This window comes from Sciurus carolinensis, chromosome 2, assembly GCF_902686445.1.
Source record: "Sciurus carolinensis chromosome 2, mSciCar1.2, whole genome shotgun sequence".
NCBI lineage: Eukaryota > Metazoa > Chordata > Mammalia > Rodentia > Sciuridae > Sciurus > Sciurus carolinensis.
In genome coordinates, this window is record NC_062214.1 from 188,123,549 (window position 1) to 188,148,111 (window position 24,563).

The 24,563-nt window shown below is 38.5% G+C and overlaps 1 protein-coding gene across 1 annotated transcript in view; it reads right to left on the reverse strand.

The window, feature by feature from the left end:
• Window positions 1–24,563, reverse strand: part of Catsperb (cation channel sperm associated auxiliary subunit beta) — a 103,887-nt gene that overhangs the window by 39,675 nt on the left and 39,649 nt on the right. The window contains exons 7-14 of the mRNA XM_047539410.1: window positions 24,296–24,391; window positions 24,040–24,158; window positions 22,710–22,742; window positions 17,402–17,468; window positions 17,039–17,085; window positions 16,494–16,646; window positions 15,043–15,204; window positions 4,821–4,965 (exon numbers count right to left, since the gene is read on the reverse strand). Of these exons, the coding sequence (XP_047395366.1) occupies window positions 4,821–4,965; window positions 15,043–15,204; window positions 16,494–16,646; window positions 17,039–17,085; window positions 17,402–17,468; window positions 22,710–22,742; window positions 24,040–24,158; window positions 24,296–24,391 (822 nt within the window). The remainder of the gene's footprint in view (window positions 1–4,820; window positions 4,966–15,042; window positions 15,205–16,493; window positions 16,647–17,038; window positions 17,086–17,401; window positions 17,469–22,709; window positions 22,743–24,039; window positions 24,159–24,295; window positions 24,392–24,563) is intronic.

Sequence of the window (24,563 nt, forward strand, 5' to 3'; positions counted from 1 at the left end):
AATTTGATGAAATAGAGTGTTTACAACCTAATTCTGTTGGCTTTGCATATGAATAATGTGTTGGTTCTAAATTCTTAGGCAATACTATTTTTCTTCCAAGATTCTATAAGAGAATATTTGGTATTCATTGTTGCAGCAGAATTCAAGGTTGGCTTGGTTTTGTTCCTTTTAAATTGACCTATGCTATGGTTTTGATCTGGAATGTCCTGTAAAGTATCATGTATTAAAGACTTGGGCCCAATCTATGGTTCTATTGGAAGGTAGTGGAACCTTTTAAGAGGTGGGGTCTGCCAGAATAGCCAAGGCAATCCTTAGTGAGAAAAGGGAGGCAGACGGCATCACAGTCCCAGACCTTAAATTATACTACAAAGCTATAGTAAAAAAAGCAGCATGGTATTGGCATAAAAATAGACATGAAGACCAATGGAACGGAAGACACAGAGACATACCCATATAAATATAGTTATCTCATTCTGGACAAAGGCACGACAAACATACATTGGAGAAAACATAGCTTCTTCAATAAATGGTGCTGTGACAATGGGAAATCCATATGTACTAGAATGAAACTGAACCCCTATCTCTCCCCCTGCACAAAACTCAATGTGGATCAAGGACCTGGGCATTACAGCAGAGACCCTGCACCTACCAGAAGAAAAAGCCAGCTCAGCTCTCCCTCATGTCGGCTTAGGAACCAACTCCTCAATAAGACTCCTAAAGCACAAGTAGTAAAATCAAGAATCAATAAATGGGATGGTACCAAACTAAAAAGCTTCTTCACAGCAAAGGAAACAATCAAGAACGTGAACACAGAGCCTATAGAATGGGAGAAAATCTTTGCCACCTGCACCTCAGTTAGAGCATTAATCTCCAGGATATACAAAGAACTCAAAAATCTTAACACCAAAAGAAACCAAATAGCCCAATCCATAAATGGGCAAAGGAACTGAAAAAGCACTTCATGGAAGAAATACAAATGGTCAATGAATATATGAAAAAATGTTCAACATCTTGAGCAATTAGAGAAATGCAAATTCAAACTACACTGAGATTTTATCTCACTCCAGTCAGAATGGCAATTATAAAAAATATGAGTAATGATAAATATTGGTGAGGATGTGAGGAAAAAGGTACACTCATGCACTACTGGTGGGACTGCAAATTGGTGCAACCACTATGGAAAGCAGAATGGAGATTCCTAGAAAACTTGGAATGGAACCACCATTTGACCCAGTTATCCTACTCCTCAGTTTATACCCAAAGGACTTAAAATCAACATATTATAGTGATGCAGCCACATCAATGTTTATAGGAGCTCAGTTCACAACAGCCAAGTTATGGAACCAACAGAGGTGCCCTACAACAGATGAATGGATAAAGAAAATGTGGTAAATATATACAATGGAATATTACTCAGTCACGAAAAAGAATGGAGTTATGGCATTTGCCAGTAAATGTATGAACTGGAGAATATCATGCTAAGTGAAATAGGCCAAGCCCAAAAAAACCAAAGGTCAAATGTTCTCTCTGATATGCGGATGTTAACCCACAACAAAGGGGAAAGAGGGGAAGAATAGAAGTTCATTGTATTAGATAAAGGGGAATGAAGGGAAGGGAGTAGGGAGAATAGGAAAAACAGTAGAATGAATCAGACATAACTTCCTATGTTCATATATGAATACATGACAAGTGTATTCCACATCATGCACAATCACAAGAATGGGATCCTAATTAGAATGAGTTATACTTCATCTATGTATAATATATCAAAATACACTTTACTGTCATGGATGTCTAAAAAGAACAACAACAAAAAAAGAGGTGGGGCCTAGTGGGAGGTCTGAAGGTCATTGTGGGCCATGGTCTTGAAGGGGATCTGGAACCTCCCCCTCCCCCGCTCTGTTTTGCAACCTGGTCATGCAATTATGCCATGTGTGGCCACTCTCATATGCTGACTCACCACAGGCTCAGAAGCAACGGCCAACCAATCATGGTCTGAAACCTCAAAAACTCTGAGGCAACCTTTTGTTTTCATTAGTTAATGATCTCAGGTATTTGTTATAGTAACCAAAGCTGACTAACACATCTACACTTTCTATTTCAAATAATACAAAAAAGTGTTTTTGCTTGTATTATTGGTGTGCTTTCAGTTTAAAAAAATTAATGTCTTGTTACTGATTCTGATTTCCTTTTCTTTTCCTATTTTTAGTATTCAATCTTCCATCCATTCATATCAGATGACTACAATGTAGATGAAACAGAGAAAACACAGCCAATGTTTCCATTTATCACTGGAAATTTCTAGATCTGCAGTTCCATAATCTTCAGCATCTACATTTTTCACATTAGATTGATTAGAATGTTTACTTATTCTATATCTGACTGTGCTTCTATGGTTTATATTTATAAACTGAAATAGTTTATAACATATTGTCAATTTAGTTTTCTTACATGTTAATTACAGTTTTCAAAGTAACCTTGCTAAGTTGATTTTGATTTCAAGACATGTGATGTTTAATTTTCTCTTTGCTCATTCCTCCAGATCCATTCTCATGACTGGGTTTGGTGAATGGTAGGACTAGCAGGAGATAAGAATGGAGGAGAGCGAAGATGAGATCATTTCCCCCTCTTTCTCCTTGGTTTAGTGATACAGTCCAGCAGTGACTGTGAGCTTCCTAATTTTTGCTTCTTAAAATGTTGATCCTCTTCCATTTCAGATTTGGTGGGGCTTAGGTCAGTCAGCCAGTCTGTCTGCCTCCCTCCCTATCTATCATCTTACTCCTTTAAGTAAAGGGATTAATGTTTTCTTTCAGTGATAATATCATTGTTAGCTCCATTAACTCTCTCTCCCCATTTTCAAATGATTTCTCTTCCAAAAGATTCTTCAAAGAAAATAACTGAGTGAAAGTTTATTTCCTGCCTAGTCCAAAATTGATACAGTATGTGTGTGTGTGTATTAATAATATATATATATATAATATATGTATATTTCATATACATGCATTATATATGTGTATATATATATATATATTCAGAAATGTTTCTAGGAAATAGAATATAGAAATGGTATTCTGAAACTGAGTGGCTCACATAATTAATGAATGCACAGATGACCTCTTGTGCCTGTAGATATTGTGATACCAGTAATCCACAGCAAGCAAGGGCTTCACAATTATGCAGATTTTACTGGTGGGAGTATGGGGCAGAGTGTCTGTGGAGGACAACTTTGTTAGTTTTCCACTGCTATGACAACATACCTGAGATCAATCAACTTAAAGGAAGCAGAGATTTTAGTCCATGTCACTTGGCTCTGTTTTGGGCCTGTGGTATGATAAGACTGAACATTATGGCAGGCAGTGAATGGTGGAGGAAAGTTGAGAGTGGGAAGGGAGGAGAGAGAGAGAGAGCGCGCACGAGAGAGAAAGAGAATGAATGCATGAATATGAATGGAAGAGAAGGGACAGGGATCTCAATATACCCTTGGATCCCAATAGGCCCCCAATGAGCCATGTCCTCCACTTAGGCCCACTTCCTAAAGTTTCCATCATCTCCCAATAGCACCATAAACTGGGGGACAAAGCCTTTAACACAGGAGCTTTTAGGGGACATTTAATATTGAAACCCTAACAGCCACACTTGAGTACTGCACTTGATCACAATGACAGCCATTGGTTTTATAAAAACAGCAGGGAGCATGTACTTTTTGACTGTAACCGAGAGTTTGCTAGGAGAAAAAATTTCTTAGGACCTCAAATTTCCAATCTGAGGCCAGAGTAGAGACCCCGTACCGTACTGAATTGAGGAAATGAGTGCAGGTCCTACCCAACAGAGGTGAAGCAAAAGGGTCTGAAGAGTAGTTCACCTGCATGAGATCAGAGCAAATGGAAGACCTGAGCAGTGCTGTCCACTTCAGTTACGAACTAGACGAAAAGAAGAGAAGGAGAGGAGGAGGGATAGAACAGCTGAGGGAAGAAAAGGGATAAAAAGGAGGTGACAGAATAGGGGAGGGGAAGAAGGGAGGGAAAGAACTCACAGCATGTAAAAGATACAAAGAATTTAGTTGAGATGAAGCATATCCCAAGGTAGGAGGCAAAATCTCCTCCATATTGTCCATAAAGAACTTTAATAGATTACTTCAATAAAATAATAAATTCAACCCAAAATCTCAAAGAAGATTCAATAACAGAATGACAAAATAAAATGGGAATGTAGGTCATAGAGCTACAGAAATAAAATTGAGAACCATGTCCCATTATTGTTCTAGACTCCTGGACTGGATAGCAAAATTCTACTTAGTTGAAAAGGAGTGGGTAATTGTTAGGTCAATTAATATTAGCTCTTTCTTTCATTGTGTAAGCAAACTGAGAGGAGGTATGTAGACTTAATCAGGGAAATCACAAGATTATCAAATTGAGAAGACAGAATGCAAAATGTCTTTCACAGAACTCCATCTCTTAACCTTCTTGATGTTAGTTATCCATTTAAGCAGCAAAAGTAAGCCAATGTTACCCAGTTTGGTGAGGTTGTTGTGAATATTAAATGAGATACTGCTGCAGCTTGCTGAACACAATTGTGGCTTGGTAAGTGGCATCTATTGTTATTTGACTTTTGGGAAATTGCAAATGAGAACACTGCATGCTGACCCTGCACTTTTTTCTTCAGAGCTGTTCACAGGATCCAATCGCTTCAGATCCTACGAATCTAACATGCTAGTAGGGTTGAGAGTTTAGGATTCGTTGACTAACAAAGCATGCTTTGCATGTATCTTTTAATCTCTGGCCCACACGCAGTGCTTACACCAATAGAAGCAAATTTCTCACCTGCTTTTGTCAAGTAAACTTTTCCACTTTGGCAAGCAAAAGTAATATCTGAAGTATAATAACTGTGGTAAGAGTTCTTTGCGATATCATTATGAAAGTCAGCTAATAACTCAAAAGTGTTGCCACCGTCCACTGAAAGCCACACCTGTGGGAACAAAGACATAGTAACCTCAGCAAAGAGCTGTCATTGTGTACGTTGGATCTCGCTAGGTAAGCAAGCCCTGTGATCTTCCCCAGGGCCCCAGCTGTCCGCAGGCACATGCACGAGTGTACGGACTCCTTACCCATTGGTCTACTTGTTTTCACCCTAGAGTCTGTGACAGAGTCTGCGGCAGTGTCAGGTCTGCACAGCGCAGATGGTGGACATATGAAAGAACTAGCTACTCCCATCATTTCCCACGTGGAATTCCTTTGTTCATAAAAGGATAGATGCCGGGTGTGTTCAGCTATGGGGAAGGCGTTTATCCCATATTGAAATGAAAGTTCAGGTTCTCGGTATTTGACAAATACATATGCAACTACATTTTGTGTGGAAGAGCCCCTTGTTATTTAAAGGAGTGGATCCTGGGGCCCTGGAAGATCCCCAAATCTCTAATTCCACTGTATCCTCTAGATTCTCTATTTCCTCATCCTTAGGGATGAGTAGTTTGAGGAAAAATCAGGTTGTGTATAGGATGAAACCTGCTTGCTACTTTTTTTTAATGGATTTTTTAAAAGTTGTTGATGGACCTTTATTTTTTATTTATATATATGTGGTGCTGAAAATCAAGCCCAGTGCCTCACACATGCTAGGCAAGCAGTCTACCACTGAGCTACAACTCCAGCCCCTTACTACCTCTTTTAATAGCCTAAGTTTCATTCAAGTGAAGATTTCTGGTGTTTGAATCTCTTTTTTAACATTAATTTTAGTAACAAGCTATGACCAAAAGTGGACTTGTTTTGAATTTAAAACTTTATAACGTGGCTGAACTCTCTCAGACCACCACACAAATAGTTCTCCTTTTACCACTTGGTCTCCTCTAACATATATGATCTTGGTCTCCTCTCTCCCTTTCCAGAGGCCGCCTCTGTTACCAATTTGGAAATTCTATGAGGTCATTCACATAGCTATGTGTATAGCAGAAGTGTACAGTCCTGATTTCATTTTATGATGGCGGGGGAGGGGGTACCTGGATGCAGTTCACCTTTCAACTTGAGCATAAGGTATCCTGCATGCTGAGTGGGTCTGAACATTACAAACGCACACACTCCTATCCTTCAGGATTCAGGGCATCTTGCTGGTGCAGCACAGTCCACAATCCTAAACGTGATATGTGGGCTTCCCACTCTTTGGACCCTGCACTTCACTAGTGAGCAGGGTGGTGGGGAGGAGTGCGTGGGAAAGGGTGTTTTGAATAATTTGTTGAAAGTGGTTTGCTGTGTCTATGCCTGATATTCTAGAAGTTACATTTGCCACTTGATGATAGATCTCATTTTGTTAGTCCATGTAGACCTCTGTCATCTTCCATACGATGACCTAGTATCCAATTTGCGGATATACTGTATACATCTAAAGGTTGGGCCAAAATTTTCACTGTTATAAACAATATTGCAGTGGACATTCATTTATTTGCCTCTTTGTATTGTCTGTTATATATCTAGATCAATACTAAAAAATTGAGTTGATGAGTCAGATGCTAGACATATTTCTATAATTTTAATATATACTAACAAAATGATTCTCAATTTTGCTTAACTAGTTTATGTTCCTACCAGTAGCGCAAAAGAATATTTATGTTCGAACTTACAGGATAATAACACCATATTGCTTTGCAAAATAGTTGAAATTTATTCTCCCACCTGTAGTAAATAAGAGATTGGTTGATCCACATTCTCTTAAACATTTGGTATCATCAGAATGAGCTTTGCCAAATAAATAGCTGAAAATGACATCAGATTGCACTCTTGATTTGTATTTCCCTGATCACTTGTGAATGACACCATCTCTTCAATGTTTATTCCAGTGGGTTTCTCATAGACAACTAATAAAAGAGTCTTGTTTTTAGATCCACTCTGATGATGTATGGCTTTGAACTGATGGAGTTAGATCATTGATGTTCACAGTGATTGTCGATACAGTATGATAATATCTATCCTATTTGTTACCATTTTCTATTTGTTGCCTTTGTTCCTATTTTGCCTTTCACTCATTTCCCATCTTTTGTGAGCATTTTATAAGATTTCATTTTCTCTCCTTTATTAGTATATCAGTTATGGTATTTAAAAAACTTTTTAAAGTGGTTTGAAAGTGGGCTAACCTACGTTTTCCTTCAAATAAGGTTATACAGCTTTCTGGGTAGTGCAACCATCTTAACATAAATAATCTTGATGCTTCCCTCCCCTCCCTTCATCTGCCTTCTTGCTGGCCCAGAGTTTCTGTATGTGTGCCTAGGAATGGAAGATGCTAAGCCTCACATGTGCGAAGCATGTGATCTACCACTGAGAACTACCCTTGGCCCCAGAAGTCTTCCTTTTAATGAATAACATCTTATTTATTATTGCTTTTTATGGTTAATACTTTTGGGCCTTATTTTAAAATGCATTCTCTACCTGATTTCAGAAAGAGATCACTTATATTTTCCTCTAAAAATTTGGATATTTGAATTATTGCTGCACCAGGATGTCTGTGTGAGGCAGGGATGCATTTCATGTTTTTGGTGTTTATAGCCAATTCTTCCCATCCCATTTTGATCAGTCCACTTGGACCTTTATCAATACTCCATATTTGAATGGTTGTGCTTGTGGGCTTTGTAGTTTTTTCTGTCAGTCAATTTTTCTGTTACCTCGCCAAAATCACATCATAATTACTTGTCTTTTAAAATGCATTAATATCCAGTATTGATTCCTCCTCCTTATTTCTCCTTAAGTGTCTTGGCTATTCCTGGTTTACTGCATACACTTAAACTCTATGACAAACCTTGTTGAGATTTTGATTAGAGTTGTAGTAGATCTACAGGTTGATTTAAGAAAGAATTAATATGAAAGGACTATAAATTTTCCTGTCCACAAATATGTTTATGCCCATTTGTTGACAGAATTTTAAATGTCTTTCAGTAAAGTTTATAATTTTGTATATATACATATCTTGGGAATCTTTTCCTAGGTTCATTCTTAAGTACCTTATAATTTTTGTGTGAGTTTTTTGATTTTTTTTAAATAATAGTTTTTGATGGATATTTATTTTATTTGTTTATATGAGGTGCTGAGAAGTGAACCCAGTGCCTCAAACATGCTAGGCAAGAAGCTCTACCTACCACTGAGTTACAAACCCAGGCCTGTGTTTTGTTTTTGCTAATGTAAATAGTATCTTGAAAATGATACTTTCAGATTTGTTGGTCGTGTAGAAATTGAATTAATTTTGTTTCCATAGTGCTTAACTCTTTTGTTTGTTCTAGTAATTTGTATGTATCTTTTAGGTTTTCTATGTAAACAATCATATCTTTTCAAAGAAAGTTTTAGTCACTACTTTCCAAAATTCATGCCATTACTTTCTTTTTTCTTTGCTTATTTCATTCCCTTATATACTCCCTTTTACTTCTTAATTTCTTGAAAAAGTTCAATCATGATTAAATACAACTCCATGTTTTCTCCACTATGTGTGTACCCCCATAATTGACCATGGAGAAGAATATCAGTAATGCTGAAGTGGTCATATTTTAAATTAATGAGTAAAAGGTACAAGCAATCATACTGCATTCCCTTAGTCAATTCATTACCATTTTTTTCTGTGATATTTTATTCTGTTTTCCTTCTCAAATTCTCAATATTCTTCCTCCATCTTTACTCTAAAATAATTTTGATTTTTGTTGAGGAAATAGAAAATATGTTCCTACAACCTTCTGAATATTACAATATCTTACCCACCTACCAGCTTGTGAGCCCCCAAACTCTCCCTCCTGTTATGGTAGAATAATGTCTGAACTACCACCTGAGGCAAGGTTTTCTTCTAGTGCACGGACACCACTTTGTCTTATGTATTTAAAATCATCACTCCAACAATTCTGCCTCTCCTTTTCTCTCTCCCTAACTGATTTTCCCCTCTGCTGAAGGATTCCCATCAGCACATAGCATTTCATCAGACAATAAAGTGTTTATAAGAAACTATATACCAAAAGCTCCCATAATTCCCTCTGGAAGCACAATACCAACTGTCATGGCACAAGGTCAGGAAAATGGCAGAGTGAAAGATGTGGGGATGGATAGAGTCTGGGAGGCTGGAAATGAGGTAACGGTTTACCATAATTAAAGAACATCATCCTCAAGCTTACTCCCTAAAGCTACACTTGGAAGAAGGCCCTGTACCTAAGGGGCCAGCAGGGGATGATGGGGAAGAGCCTGACATGGAGCAATGGGGACCAGAAGAGAGGAGCTGGAAGGGGCTACATAAGCAAACCGTGAGGCCCTGGAGAAAACCTGCAACCCCAGGTGAAACTCTGGAATCTGGTGCTGGGGAGGCAACCCTGGATACTGGGCAAGAACTTGGAAAGCTTAAAGTGTTTAAACTCTGTGGGGCATCTACAGAATTAGGCTGGGCACCTGACATGGACCTGACATGAAGATCCTCCACAGGGTCCAGGGAATAAACTCCTAAGTAGGATTCTTAACTTCCAGGTAAATTTGCCAAAGACATAGAATCTCTTTTCTATTGCTGTACAACAGTCTCCCCAAAACTTTGGCTACGTAAACTACTATATTTTTCCAAGTACTCTCCATGGATTGCTCCCTGTTCCTTGCTCATCACCATCAAGTGACAACCTAACCTGCTTTCATGCATTGGGGACCCCAGTGGGTTTAGGGAGAGCTGGACCAAGCCAGAAGTCCACTATGTAAGCATAGTACATATGTAAGCATATCTGGGGGAGTCTCAGGCCCCACAAATGTACCTTTCCTATCAAGCAAGGACAGTCATCCTTTCTGATCTCCTCAGCAAATCAAGTTAAACACAGGGTAAGCAACTGCCCTTACTGGGAGATGGTGGCTCTGGAGTTAGGCAAGAGTTAATGAGCAAAATAAACACAGAGATTGACCAGAGAACAGGTGACATGTCCTCTGGCACCAAGAGAGGGGCTGGAGGAGGCCAATTTTTACTTCACTTCTCCTTTAGCTCATCTTGTTCTTGAAATGGTGATTCCACTGGGTTCTAAAAGTTCTCTGAGTCAAGAATAAGTGGAAGTGGGAAAAAAGAGCAATCCCAGGATCATGGATGCTTTTCATCACTGTGACCAAAATACTGACAAGAACAACTTACAGGAGGGAAAGTTTATTTGGGGTTCACTGCTCTGGGTCTAACGTGGGGCAGCACATCATGGTGGAAGGTGCAGTGAAGGGAAGTGGCTTCCCTTGTGGCAAGTAGAGCAGGGGAAGGGCACACAGGGAAGAGGCACATCCCCAGGGACCCATTTCCTCCAGCCACGCCCCACCTGCCTACTGTTATCCCCCAGTCATTGAGACTAGCTTGGACTGATTAGGTTACAGCTTTCACAATCCAATCATTTTACTTCTGAACATTCCTGCATTAACAGGAGCTTTTTGGGGACACCTCATTTCTAAACTATAACAATGGACTAACAGAAAGGATTTTATCCCTTGATTCCCTTGGTCCCTTGTGGTCCTAATAGGATGGCCAGTTAATAGGCAAGATCTCCTACAGACAAAGTTTGTTAGAACTGCTGCTCTAGGGGCCAAAGAGGACCCTGGAGAAACACCCTTTCCAAGGAATTTTCTACTATCACACTCACGGTGAGCCATTTCAGAGAGAAGAGGAAGGAGGAGGTAAGTGTGCCCATAAAAAGGATGTGATTTTTCTCCTCCAAAAACAAACAAACAAAAAAGAGATCGGTTTCTACTGTTCCCTCTAAGACCCAAGCTGTTGCCAACACTTGGGGCTGGCTCCCCCTCTTCTTACTGTGCTATCTCTACTTTTGCTTAGGTGCTGTCTGTGACTCTTCTCCATTGGAGTTACAGGGTGATGAGGTTCTAAGAGGACAGTATGTTGAAGAACCAGGGAGACCCCATACTTCCAAGGGGGAAAGTGGGGGCAGCACAGCTGGACTGTATCAGGCTTTCCTGTGGCCATTGGGTTGTTTTAGTAATGCAAGAGAATAGCTAGTTGTGTTAAAAAGATGGTCCCTGGCACATAGTTTTAAAATTCTCTTTATTGGCTCTAAAGATGGTGGTAGGAGCTGCCTCATAGGCCGGGAAGAAAGAAAGAAAGAAAGATTGGAGGACAGGAACCCTGACAGTGGCTGATGGGGGTTTTCCTTACAGTGTGTAGGGGCTCCTGCAGTTTTTACTTTGCATTCCTGGATCCAAAGAGAACAATGCCTAGAGCTTTCAACCACACAGAGAGCCCAGCCTACTAAGGTGACATTCAAACCGGAAGGCTTAAAAGGAGTTTTTAAAAGCCATGACAAAGATTTTCTCCCACTCTGTAGGCTCTTTCTTTACATTGCTGATAGTTTCCTTTGCTGAGAGAAAGCTTTTTAGTTTGAATCTATCCCAGTTGTTGATTCTTGCTTTTATTTCTTGTGCTATGGGAGTCCTGTTGAGGAAGTCTGGTCCTAAGCCGACATGTTGAAGATCTGGACCTACTTTTTCTTCTATAATCTGCAGGGTCTCTGGTCTAATTCCAAGGTCCTTAATCCATTTTGAGTTTAGTTTCGTGCATGGTGAGAGATATGGATTTAGTTTCATTCTGTTGCATATGGATTTCCAATTCTCCCAGCACCATTTGTTGAAGAAGCTATCTTTTCTCCATTGCATATTTTTGGCCCCTTTGTCTAGTATGAGAAAATTGTATTTATTTGGGTTTGTGTCCGTGTCCTCTATTCTGTACCATTGATCCACCTTTCTGTTTTGGTACCAATACCATGCCGTTTTTGTTACTATTGCTTTGTAGTAGAGTTGAACTCAGAAAACTCTACACCAAGAATGCAAATAATCCAATCGACAAATGGGCTAAGGAAATGAATAGACACTTCACAGGAGAAGATCTACAAGCAATCAACAAACATATGGAAAAATGTTCAACATCTCTAGTAATAAGAGAAATGCACATCAAAACCACCCTAAGATTCCATCTCACCCCAATTAGAATGGCGATTATCAAGAATACAAGCAACAACAGGTGTTGGCGAGGATGTGGGGAGAAAGGTACACTCATACATTGCTGGTGGGGCTGCAAATTAGTGCAGCCACTCTGGAAAGCAGTGTGGAGACTCCTTAGAAAACTTGGAATGGAACCACCATTTGACCCAGCTATCCCACTCCTTGGCCTATACCCAAAGGACTTAAAATCAGCATATTACAGAGATACAGCCACATCAATGTTCATAGCTGCTCAGTTCACAATAGCCAGATTGTGGAACCAACCTAGATGTCCTTCAATTGATGAATGGATAAAGAAACTGTGGTATATATATATACAATGGAATATTACTCAGCCATAAAGAATGATAAAATTATGGCATTTGCAGGCAAATGGATGAAATTGGAGAATATCATGCTAAGTGAAATAAGCCAATCTCAAAAATCCAAAAGACGAATGATCTCACTGATAAGCGGATGATGACACATAATGGGGGTGGGAGGGGTTAGTGTTAGGGTTAGAGTTAGGTTTAGGGAGGGGGGCAAGAATGGAGGAAGGAAGGACTGTATAGAGGGAAAAGAGGGGTGGGAGGGGTGGGGGGAAGGGAAAAAATAACAGAATGAATCAAACAACATTACCCTATGTAAATTTATGATTACACAAATGGTACGCCTTTATGCCATGTACAAACAGAGAATCAACATGTATCCCATTTGTTTACAATAAAAAAAAATTAAAAAAAAAAAAGCCATGACATACTTTGCTGAAATAAACATTCACATCCTCAACATAGATGACATGGTTAAGAGTCTCGCAGTATCTATGAAGGCTTATTGGATTAAACATGATTTCTCTGAAATGTATGTCTGGCTTGTGGTTGTTGAGTCTCTAAAAACTAGGGGTTCTTAATAATTGGAATGCAGGTCATGCCAAAGACCACTATGTTGGGCCCGGGATCTAGGGATGAGGGTGTGGTGATGCTATGGTTGCTATGGTGCAGAAGGCTGCTGAGTCCCCTGCACCACTGGTGATAGCAATGGGATTCGTCATTCGAAAGCTAGTCCCGTCAACTGAACTTGTTGATCGTGATTAAGAGCCCCCAGCAGGAGGCAGGCAAACACAAGTCCAACCGCTATGGACACCATGCAGGTGTATTTCTCTGGGTGGTGGGTCTCAGTGATAGCAGGCTTAGGGCTCACTTTGAACTTGAAACCAAAGATATCTGTGCTCTCCTGATCCTCTGTTCCCACAGCAAGTGACATGTTAAAACTCTGGGCACACTGTCCCTCTCTCAGCACTGAACCACCATTTTAAAGGATGATCCTCCCTATTCCTATACATTTTTTAAAAACTTATTCTCTCAAACTCCCTTTTCTCTTTAAACATTGCCCCAATTCACGACTTCACTCTTTAGCAAAACTTTGTAAAGGGTTGGTTTGAATCACTGTGTCTGATTCTTGTCCTGTCATTCTCTTTCCAGTAGGCTGACCACCTCCCTGAACCTCAGAGCGACTCCATTCTTTAACTAATATATAACCACTCGGCATAAAAGAAGTGGACAATTTATACCCTTACTAGAGTATGAACTTTCATGTGTACGCCTCTGATTGCCATAAGCAATCACAAGCATCACTCTGCTGAAAAAGCCATTTTCCACATCAACAAAGAATTCCTCAGGACTTTGTTAGGTGCTTATATTTAAAATCGTCTGCCAGAGACCATGACAGCATCCAAAAGGTTATAATTAAAGTCTAAAAAGTCTTTTGGTACATTTCAATAGATAGGTTCCATATCCATAGTTCTCTCCTATACCATAATGCAGCTCTTGTACATCATTTTCAAAGCCCTGTATATATAACTGATAAGACTCCTACTGATCTTGTACTTTGCCAATACCTGAACTGTTGGTAAAAATCCAGGGTGAACACTGAGTTACAGACCAGAGACGTGAGCCCACGATATGGCATGCCAGCATGCTTCTGAGCAGCCCTACGAACGCATTACCTTAGATTTTGTTTTAGAGACCTACTTGCCTCCCAACTCACATTCTATTTAAACAGCAGTTTTTATTTGGAAGTTAAAGACTGAGGAATTTGTGTCTGTGAGGTGTAACTGCAACCTTCAAATGCAGTCCCTGAGTCACAGAGAAACCTGCTTCTCTCTCTTGACCAAACTGCAGTCATCATAATTTTCATTTCCACAGGATGTTTGAGAAACTTCACTAAGAAACCAACTTTGAACTGGGATCCTAATTAGAATAAGCTGCACTCCATGCTTGTATAAACTGCCAAAATATATTCTACTGTCATGTATAACTAAAAAGAACAAATAAAAAATAAAATCACAAAAAACTCCCCCCAAATAAACTTCACAAAATTCATTAAGATTAAAAAAAAAAAAAAAAAAAAAGAAAGAAAGAAATGAAATCTGTTGCCACTGCCGCGTTTTCTTGGTTCTGACTTTTACTCAACGTGACTGTATTCCTTACTTTTCAACTGCCTGATGCCCCACAGGTGTTCTAAAGGCACCTTCACCAAGTTTTCAAGTTACTGGTGCAGAACTAACTGATGGGAGGCCTGAAGATGCAACATGCTCTCAGGAGGAGCTTAAAGAACATCAGAGTCAGAAACGCATGCCTAGACAGTCAAATGAAAAAGGTCCATGTTGAATGCTGGAAACACCAGATATAAATAGACTTTTAGTTAGTTAATGGCCAAAGAGTTGGGAAGAAATGTATTATAACTGGCAAAATTCAGAAGAAACTTGATCTACCTATGACTGCTTTTTAGCCTTTTTTTTTTTTTTTTTTTTTGCACTGTACTGGGGATGGAAACAGACTCGCACATGCTGGGCAAGCACTGTCCCACTGAGGTACATCCCCAGTTCATTTTTATCAGCTAGTCAACAGTGGACTGATAAAAGGTAAAAGCTGACAGCAGGTGCCAAGCTTAAAACACAGTAAGCAGTCAATAAACATCCATCCTCTTTCCTCTCTCCCACCTCCCTGATCAGGAGTGACCTCAGGTACAACCACTCAGCATAGAGTAATATACAACTGACCCCTCTACCAGAGGGTGGAATGTCACGTGCACATACCTGATTACCATAAGCATACAAAAAGTGGCTTCGTGGATGAAATACCATTCCAACAGGAGAAGAAAACGAGGAAGGAAACAGGAAAGGTGGGAACTTTGGTTTGGAATTTGGGTGCTTATTGCCGGTTAGGACATTCACGGAGGCAATGGTAGTTTTGTTGAGCTAAATAAATAAAACATCAGGAATTTGTAAGAATTTGATCATTATTACTAGTCCACATTGCAAATTTTAGGTCTGTTTCTTAGATTTTGAGTAAGATAGGGTCATACCTCTCAACACAGCATAGAACTGGGAGGAATAGCAAACACTGATATTTCTTTACTCAACTCCCCTCCATGCTCAGTTTACAGATGTTGCAATTAAGTTTAGGAGGCAAAATAATTTGTTCAAAGTTCTATAATCAAGGGCTCAGAGAGTGTATAGAATTTCTACTGAACTTGGCAGACAGAATCCAGTGATGGTGCTTGTAATTCTCACGCCAAAAGTGTGGATGCCTGGGTCATAGCCCAACTTTATCAGATCACAGTCTTGAGGGGATCAGACAATGACACCCCAAAATACACCACTTTGGAATAATTTCAAACTGAAGAGACTTAAAATTCAACTAACGCAGAAAAAAAGCTTTCTTGGAGTTTCCTTTTCTGACTACAAGCAGTAACTTCTGGAAAATGACTGTCAAATGTATCTTCAGAGCAGATCTACTCCCAGAAAAGAGAATGAAAATAAAACCTACCCTGCCTCCTTTCTCCTGGGTGGGGTGGTAGCCCTGAGGGAGATACCTAGGTGAACAAACATTATCTAACCTTCTTCTGTTTATTCTCCTGAAAATCAATTTATTTGTCAAAAAAAGTCATTTGTTTTCCCCAAATGCATCAGTTGAATCTTAAAATCGTTCAGCTTAAAATTATCTTGATATCAAAGTAGCATATTTTGGGGTGTTATTTTTCTACTCACTTTCACCTGTTAAGATATCATCCTCCAATTCTAACCACCCTTGGAATTACTCATCACTGAGTTTCTCATATATTTTCAAAATGTATGTGTAAGTTAATAGGGTTTTTTCCTCCTGTTAATCTCACAAGGATTAAGGACCTTTGGAATAGAAAGCACAGATGTGTGGCAGTGGGTCCCATTGTTTGCACATCTTAACTAACCACTTCATGGAAACTTAAATTTATATGGAAAAACATATCAGCTTACATTTTCCTGGAGGACTAGTAGAGAACCATTACTCTGCCATTAGCATCATGGTTTCCATTGTCATCAAATGGAACAACTAGAGGTGACAAATCTCTAGTGTCCCACTATATTATTTATTGTAAATAGTTTGGCTGTAGCCAATTTCATCATGTTCTATGACTAAAGATAACAAGAATTTGGAGATAGCATTTGATAAGGTAAATTTGCATTGTGGGAGTGTCCAGAGCAATCACCTGGCCTATAAAACCTACCTTGTCAAATAAGAGGTAGATTCCAGTATTGTGCTCCTGGTCCACGAGAAATGTTATCACACGTGAGGACAAATAACTCTCTATTTTATTTTCATCAGGTAAGCAAGGAAGCCATCGGGAAAATGGTTCGCTACTAAAAAAACAAGAGTTCGACTATAAAAAGAGAAGGGAAAAGTTAATGCAAGTCCTATTTGATCATCATAGTAAAACAAACTAATGAACCCTTTGTTTTGTCCTAACTGACCACAAATCAAATGTGTGAATCTTTAAAGTTTGTGCCTCTCTTCCAAGGGAGCTGAGTCCAGGAAACACTGCAAAGCATCTCTTTTTGGTACAGATTATTTGTCTAGAATCACGGTGTAGGTCTAGATTTAACACGGGTAGCTACCTGCTGTTAAAGCTAGGCAGACACACCACTGGGAGTGCAGAGTGATTCCTAAGCCTTTCACCATGTAGAATTCCACTTCTTTTTGGACTAATAACTACCAATGAAGTAAGTCATGCATAACAAAAATTCTTACCTTTTAAACTATTTAATATCATACCTCACTTAGAGTCCTGTTTCTGTCAAAGGTGATAGTAACATAATCAACTGTAAAATACAAAGGTAAAGAAATTACAAAGAGCATCTGTATTTCTAGAACTAGAAGGGTTGGTGTTAATGAAATAGTCTTCACGAAAATAATAGATGTGTTATCAATTAATATATACTCAGTTTTCTTACACTTATGCAGTTGTGCCTATTGTCTCAAATTTAAATTAGTTTTTTTCCCTCTGTTTCAGGCCATTAATGGGTATACACCAAATTTATGTATACATTTTATTCTATTTTGATGTATGCCATTTTTAATCTCTATATATCATCTACATTGATAAAACCTGTTAATACATAGTTAACTAAAATTTACCTTCAAAATGTTCTTTGTTCGCAAAACATCTTTCATTATACCATAATTTTCCTTTGATGTAATCAACCTACATAAATAGATACATGAAAACATCACTTAGGTAATATGTAGACTTAAGCTATAAAACAACAACAAAAAAAAAAACTTCCAAAAAATTCCAAGGTTTGGTAGTTCAGGGGTGGGAAGCAGATAGAGAGGAAAACCACATGCGAATAAAATAAAAGGTTGTAGAATGAGGATGAGAAGCTAGAATGCAGGTTTTGAACAATACACAAAAAAGGAACACAAAGAAGAGAAACTGTATGACTTAGTTTACATTATTGAAGATGCTAATGTCTGTGACCCATCTTTCTGCAGATGTCCTTAGTCTTTCATAAAAGGTTTATCTTTTATTCCTCATTAGCTGCAGCTGGGCTTAAGGAGCCTTCACAGATGCCTAAGGGCAGCAAGTAGCAGCAACAAAAAGGTATTGCAAATAGGTCATGAGAGATGCGTCAAAGAAAGTGAGACTATAAGCACTGGCTATTATTTATATGCAATTTGAGATGATTTTGTTACAGGAAGATTCTGACTTTCAAATTATTGTTGAGACATTGGGAGACTTTCTTACACTTTTATAGACAGTAATAACATCTATATCATCTGTGCATAAAAGTCCTTTAAACGTTTTAAAATTGTGGTGATGGTTAGACAACTCTGAATATATAAAACAACATGGAATTATACAATTTAAAAGGATCAAGTTTATGGTATGTGAAATATGCCTCAATAAAAAAATGCTAAGAAACAATCAAAAAAGGGCTTACAAGATGGAACAGACAACAATTTATTTGATTTTCTACTGCCATTCAAGGATATATATACACACACATATATATATCCTGCTTACAGGATATAGTAATTATCATTACAATATCTAGGCAGTTAATATAAAATCTTTATTGGGTCTTGAAATATTCCTTTTCTGCCTCTTTAGATTCTTCTGGGATTTTTTTTTTTTTAAACGTGGAATCAAACTGTTAACAGTCCTGTGATTAACCTTAGGGATAACTCAGTTCAGATCAGGCTGACCTCATTCCAAAGATGAGTTCATGAGCCAGGTCTGACCTAGAGTCATGGGATTGGTTAGGAATGAACATATAATCTGAGTCATGTGAATCATGAAAATAAGCCTTAAGATGCTAGAATGACTTTATTCCTGTTGGGATTGCTAACTTGGTATCTGTAAACCTCATGGCTAATATAAGGGAAAAGCAGAACCATAAGTTGAAAGGACGGAGTCCTCCAGTTATCTGGTAGGCAGTGAATCCAGTCATGTCTGGGAGCCAGCTTTATCCCTTAAACTCCATATTACATGAGTCAATAACTTCCTTCCCTTTGATAAAATTAGTTTTAGTTCGGTTTCTGTCATTTATCTTCAAAAAGTTCCTGGCTATCTGCATAGGAATAGAATCCAACTACTTTTTTTTTTTTTTTTTTTTTTTTGTGGTGCTGGGGATTGAACCCAGGGCCTCGTGCTTGCAAGGCAAGCACTCTACTAACTGAGCTATCTCCCCAGCCCCAGAATCCAACTACTTTAAAAAAAAATAAATTTTATTATTTGTTCTTGAGTCTTACAAAATGATGTTATGGAATACAGATAGATAGTAAAATGGTTACTATAGTGGGGTATTTTATTTTAAAAAGCAGCTACATTGTACTATGTACTATGCTAAGGTTTTTCATATGTAATGTTATTTAACTTCCTTACTTCTAAGAGATAGATATTGTTATGCCTAGGCCTATTTTAAAACAAAGAAATTGAGATGCAGAGTTATATAACTTGTTCAAAAAATTACATGCTACATGACTAATAAGTTAGCCCAAAATTCAAATTCAGTCTATCATTTTTTTAATCATGGATTCAACAAATATTTATTGAAACTGTCCATGTACAAGGCAGTGTGGTTATTGATTAGGATACAGTAGTAAACAAGATAGCTCTTGACCTGAAACCTAAAATGTTGGTACTAGTCAGGTGTCTCCACAGACTAAACAGGGAGTCAAACAATAGGAATTAGTGCTGAGAGCTCTCCAGGTGCACAGGAGGGGCTGCCTGGTGGCCAGCCAGGGATTCCTGGAGAATGAGGAGAAATTTTCTAAAACAGAAAGAGTGAGAGGGAGTGCATGCTAAGAAGAGAAAACATGTCCTGCAAGAGATGTGATGTGTGAGAAGTGTGGGCACATTTAGGGAAGGCAAGTAGCTGGCCATGGCGGGAGACATGGCTCCAGGAGGTGAGCAGGCCCAGGCAGGAAGGCTCTGATCATGGAGGATCTGTCTCACAGGACTTGGAATTTCATCCTTAAAGAAGTGGCCCAAAGTCCATGCTAGTTCCACTTAAACACGTTTTGGTAGATAAGTAACAGACTTTGCCTCACGCCAACTTCCCAGTTTAGGACTTTACACCTGGGTATGGACGAGCTGCGTCAGTTATTCCTTGAAGTCATTCAAGCTGCTGCTGAAGTTCACCTCCATGGAAAGTGGCTCTAATTCCCTCTCTTTTTTGGGGGGTACCGAGGATTGAACTCAGGGCACATGACCACTGAGCCACAACCCCAAACCTGTTTTGTATTTTACTTAGAGACAGGGTCTCACTGAGTTGCTTAGCATCTCGTTGTTGCTGAGGCTGGCTTTGAACTCATGATCCTTCTTCCTCAGCCTCCTGAGCCCTGGGTTTACAGGCGTGTGCCACTGCACCTGGTTTAACTCCCGTCTTTTAAACAGAAGATTGTCGTCCCTTGAGTGTCTGTTTCTCCTACTCTGCTTTAGTTTCAGCACTTCCAACTACCTAAAATCACATTATATATTTGTTGGTGTACTAGTTTATGGTCTAGATCCCTCAGTAGAATGCTAAACTACATAAGAATAAAGACTTTGCCTTAGTCACTGTGAAGTCCCACATGTCTGAACAAGGATAGATTATAGTAAGTGATCAAAGAATATATATTGAATGAAGAAATCACCAATATGAATTCCTCAACTACTGCCCAAACAGCCTCAGATATCCCATGCCTAACATCTCCCCTCCTTCATTCAATCTTTACACAAAAGGTCTTATTCAAAGGCAAATTATTCCTATACCTTTAAGAATAATTTCACATTCTCCCCTTCCTCCCTCCCTAGCCCCATTACCTCCCTTCTTTCAGAACATTTGAATTTCCCTCCTCTTAATCACTACCACTACCGACACAGATTTGTTGAGATATTTTGTTTCAATAGGATTTATTATAAAATTCTTGCAAACGGTAAAACCTCTATAAATGACAATCTAAAAATTTAAAAAATATTTCATAAGTATTTCTGCCTTGATCTGCCAGTTCTAGTTCTAGAACATAAAATTGTTAGGAACAAAACTATTAATGGCACATTGTACCAGCAAAGCAGTGTGAAATTTCACAAGCCTTCACCAACAGGAGACAGGTTAAATAAACCTAGTAAGTTAGAATACTTATAGCTACAAAAAAGAAACAAGGAAAACAAAAGAAAGAGAAGAAAAAGAAAGAAAAGAGGTCATTCTTCATGTACCAATATGGATTTTTTCCTGTGCTATATTAATAAATAAAAAAGTAGTAGAGTGCTTCCCTTGTAAGCACAAGACCCTGGGTTCGAAACCCAGCACAAAAAAAAAAAAAAAAAAAAAAAAGGTAATTATGTCTGTAGTCTGCTTAATATATAGTATAAGAAACTAAGAGAAATATATGCGTAATTATTTGAATTTACATGAAGAACACTAAAGAGATATGAAACATTTACTTGTAAGGGCAGGGAAAGCAGGGTGAGTATACAGAGAGGCAGGAGGGAAACTTCTCAGTATATATCTTTAGATAACTTTTTTGGTTTTTAATTATATGAATGTAACATCTATTAAAATTATTTTTAGATGTCAAGAATTCTCATTTCCCTTGCAATATGACATTTCTTTCTATAGACTGAATGTTTTTTTCCTTCCTCCCTAATTTATACGTTCAAATTAATCTCTAGTGTGACAGCATTTGGCAGTGAAGCCTTTGGGAGGTGATTAGGTGGTTGAGACTAAGGTCCCCTTATCTGCTCTGAGAATAGTTAGATACATGTGATTAGTGCCCTTACGGAAGAGAACCCAAAGCCATATCGCCTTGCAACTCTGCCATGGGAGGCTACAGCAAGAAGACAGAACAGGAAATGACCCTCACTGAATCTCTGTTCTTTATAAGCCATCCTCTGTAGTATTTTTGTTACAGCTGCCCAAATTGACTAAGACATCTGTTTCAAGAATTCTTGTCTACTACTCCATTTTGACTTACACAGACAGAAAACACATAAGACCCTTACATAAAATGGCATAGTATTTCTATATAATTAATATATGCATATCTTCCTGTCTACTCTAAATTATCTCTAGATTACTTAATGCTATGTGAATGTTATGTAAATAGTTACACTATATTGTTTATGGAATAATGACAAGAAAAAGAGTCTACTTGTTCAGTACAGATGCAATTCCCACCTGTAATATTTTAAACTTATAGTTGACTGAATATGTAGATGTGAACCTGCAGATAGGAGGGTTGACTGTACTTCCCTCTGTTCTTTCAAATGTAATCAGTTTTGCCTATCTGGTTTTCTCAGTCCTCTGTTCCACTTTCCATTCTATTCGTATGGCAATAAGTTGGTTCTAATTGCTTCCTGGGAAATAAATGCTCCTTCCTCCTAGCAGTATGAGCGAGGGTATAAGTGCACATGTTCACATGTGCACACAGGACAGAATGGGGAAGCACATGCTTAAGGCTAGGAATACTCATAATTTTGATTATGATTTTCACACTGATGCATGCATATGTGTCAACTGGAATGACCTAGGTGAAGTACAGAACTTTTAACAGAGAAGGGAAATGACAGATGGAACAAAATTCCCCAACAGGCCAGAAGCAGAAAGGTGGCTAGATTATATGGCATTTCGGTGCAAACTTTAAAAAGCACTCCTTTCTTCAGGTGGACCCAGACTAACACCATGGTAGGTGGACTGGGGAGTAAAGTGTTATCCAAATTCTAGCCCCGACTGTCTTTGTGGAGAATACACAGGACAGCTGAATAAAAACAGAAAGGCAGTACAGAGCACAGGAGCAGGGACGAGGCTGGCCTCTGAAACGGAACTGCCTAGGGGTTGCTGAAAGGTACATATTTAAAGTACCATTATGGTAGCAGGAATGATCTAGAATGGGAATTGTTGTTTTGCATCTCATCTCTTCAGTCACCAAGTAAACCAACCCTTAGAAATGTTAAGCTTACCCTTTCAAAACCACAGAAGTCTGCCCTTGTAAGCTGGAAGAAGAAGAAAAAAGAAATTTTAACTTTTGTTTGCATATCAGAGGTATGACAAAACAGTAATTTAAAGTACACCAAAGGAAATTTATGTTTTTTTTTTTTTTTTTTTTTATTCTAGCAGTTAGGATGGTCAAACACTAAACCTGCCTCTGACATAGTTTATATAATATCCTGAAGATTTTCCCTTTAGACTTTGCTTTGTTTGATCATTTTATTAATTTACTTACACCTTAATGAAATGCCAGAAAGGATTTGAGATGAAGATTATAACTGCTCCCCTACCCATAGGATTGAACCTGGGGCCTTGAGCAGGCAAGGTATACCTACCAGGTATAAGAAATATTTGCTTCTCAAGCAGTTGCTTTTATTTTCCTTCTCTTATCTTTTCTCCCCCTGCTTTTAATTTATATTCTTTTTTTTTTTTTTTTTTTTTTTTTTTTTTTTTTTTTTTTTACGGTGCTGGGGATGATCAAACCCAGGGTCTTGGGCTTGCAAGGCAAGCACTCTACCAACTGAGCTATCCCCCCAGCCCAATTTATGTTACTTTTAAAACTATATTTAGCTTTACCAATTACTTTATAGCATTTTGGAAACTAATACAATGTTTTAGTCAGTTTTTTTGCTGCTGTGACTAAAAGGCCTGAAAAGAACAATTAGAGGAGGAAAAGTTTATTAGGGGGTTCACAGTTTCAGAGGTCTCAGTCCACAGACAGCTGGTTCCATTCCTTGGGACTTGAGGTAAGGTAGAACATCATGGCAGAATAGTGTGGCAGAGGAAGGCAGCTCACATGATAATCAGAAAGCAGAGAAAGCCTAAGCTCAGCTCACCAAATATATACCCCAAAGACACACCTCCAGGGACCCACCTCCTCCAGCCATACTCTACCACATTTCAGTTACCACTCAGTTAATCCCCATCAGGGGATTAATTCACTAATTGGGTTAAGACTTTCATAACCCAATCATTTCATCTCTCAACCTTCTTGCATTGGGGGGTACCTCACATCCAAATCATAACATACAGTTGCAAATAAATAGGTAGATAATATCTTTTCTATATGTATATATTTAAAACTTATTATAAACATACATCAATAAAACTGGCATCATTTCCAATTACATATTCAGTATTGTAAGGCAAAGCCAAGAGTTGCCATATTATGTTTTTACATTTTTAAAGGAAAAAGCATTTTAATTCTAAGATATACCACACATAACTCAAATGCCAAATATTTCTTTTATTGTCTCAGAAGATATTTAAGGTTAATGATTAGTTACAAAGTGATTTACATACCTTTAAGATTTGACCTGAAGGATAGCGAAGATCTTCACTTACAAAAAGACCCAGAGATGTGAGGACAACTAAAATATGATTTGTTAAAACCATATCTATCAACGAAAGCCCTGAATGTTCTAAAGGAAGAAAACATATAGTGGGTTAAAAAGCAAGAAAAAAGTGAGCTCTTTTGCAAAGCAAAGACATTTCATAAATACTGGTCAAGTGTGAAGGTAAGTGAAAGACTGAAGATAAACGCAGTTAGAGGAATTACCTTCATGAAGTGAGACATAGATGTTATCTGTCAGGTCATACCACACAGTAGAACCATAATCCCAAAATCCGGAAGAGGTCAGGCCTACGAAAACACCTATGACGGAAGAAAAGAAAATTAAAACTCAACAACTTTACAGAACTAGTTGCTTCTATGGTGCTAGACTTCCAGGGCAGGAGCTGAATCTAGCCATGTTCCAGTCCAGTCTCCTGCCCTACCTCAACTCTCCTCTCTGCAGTTTGAATCTCATTTCCCCAAGCACTGGAAA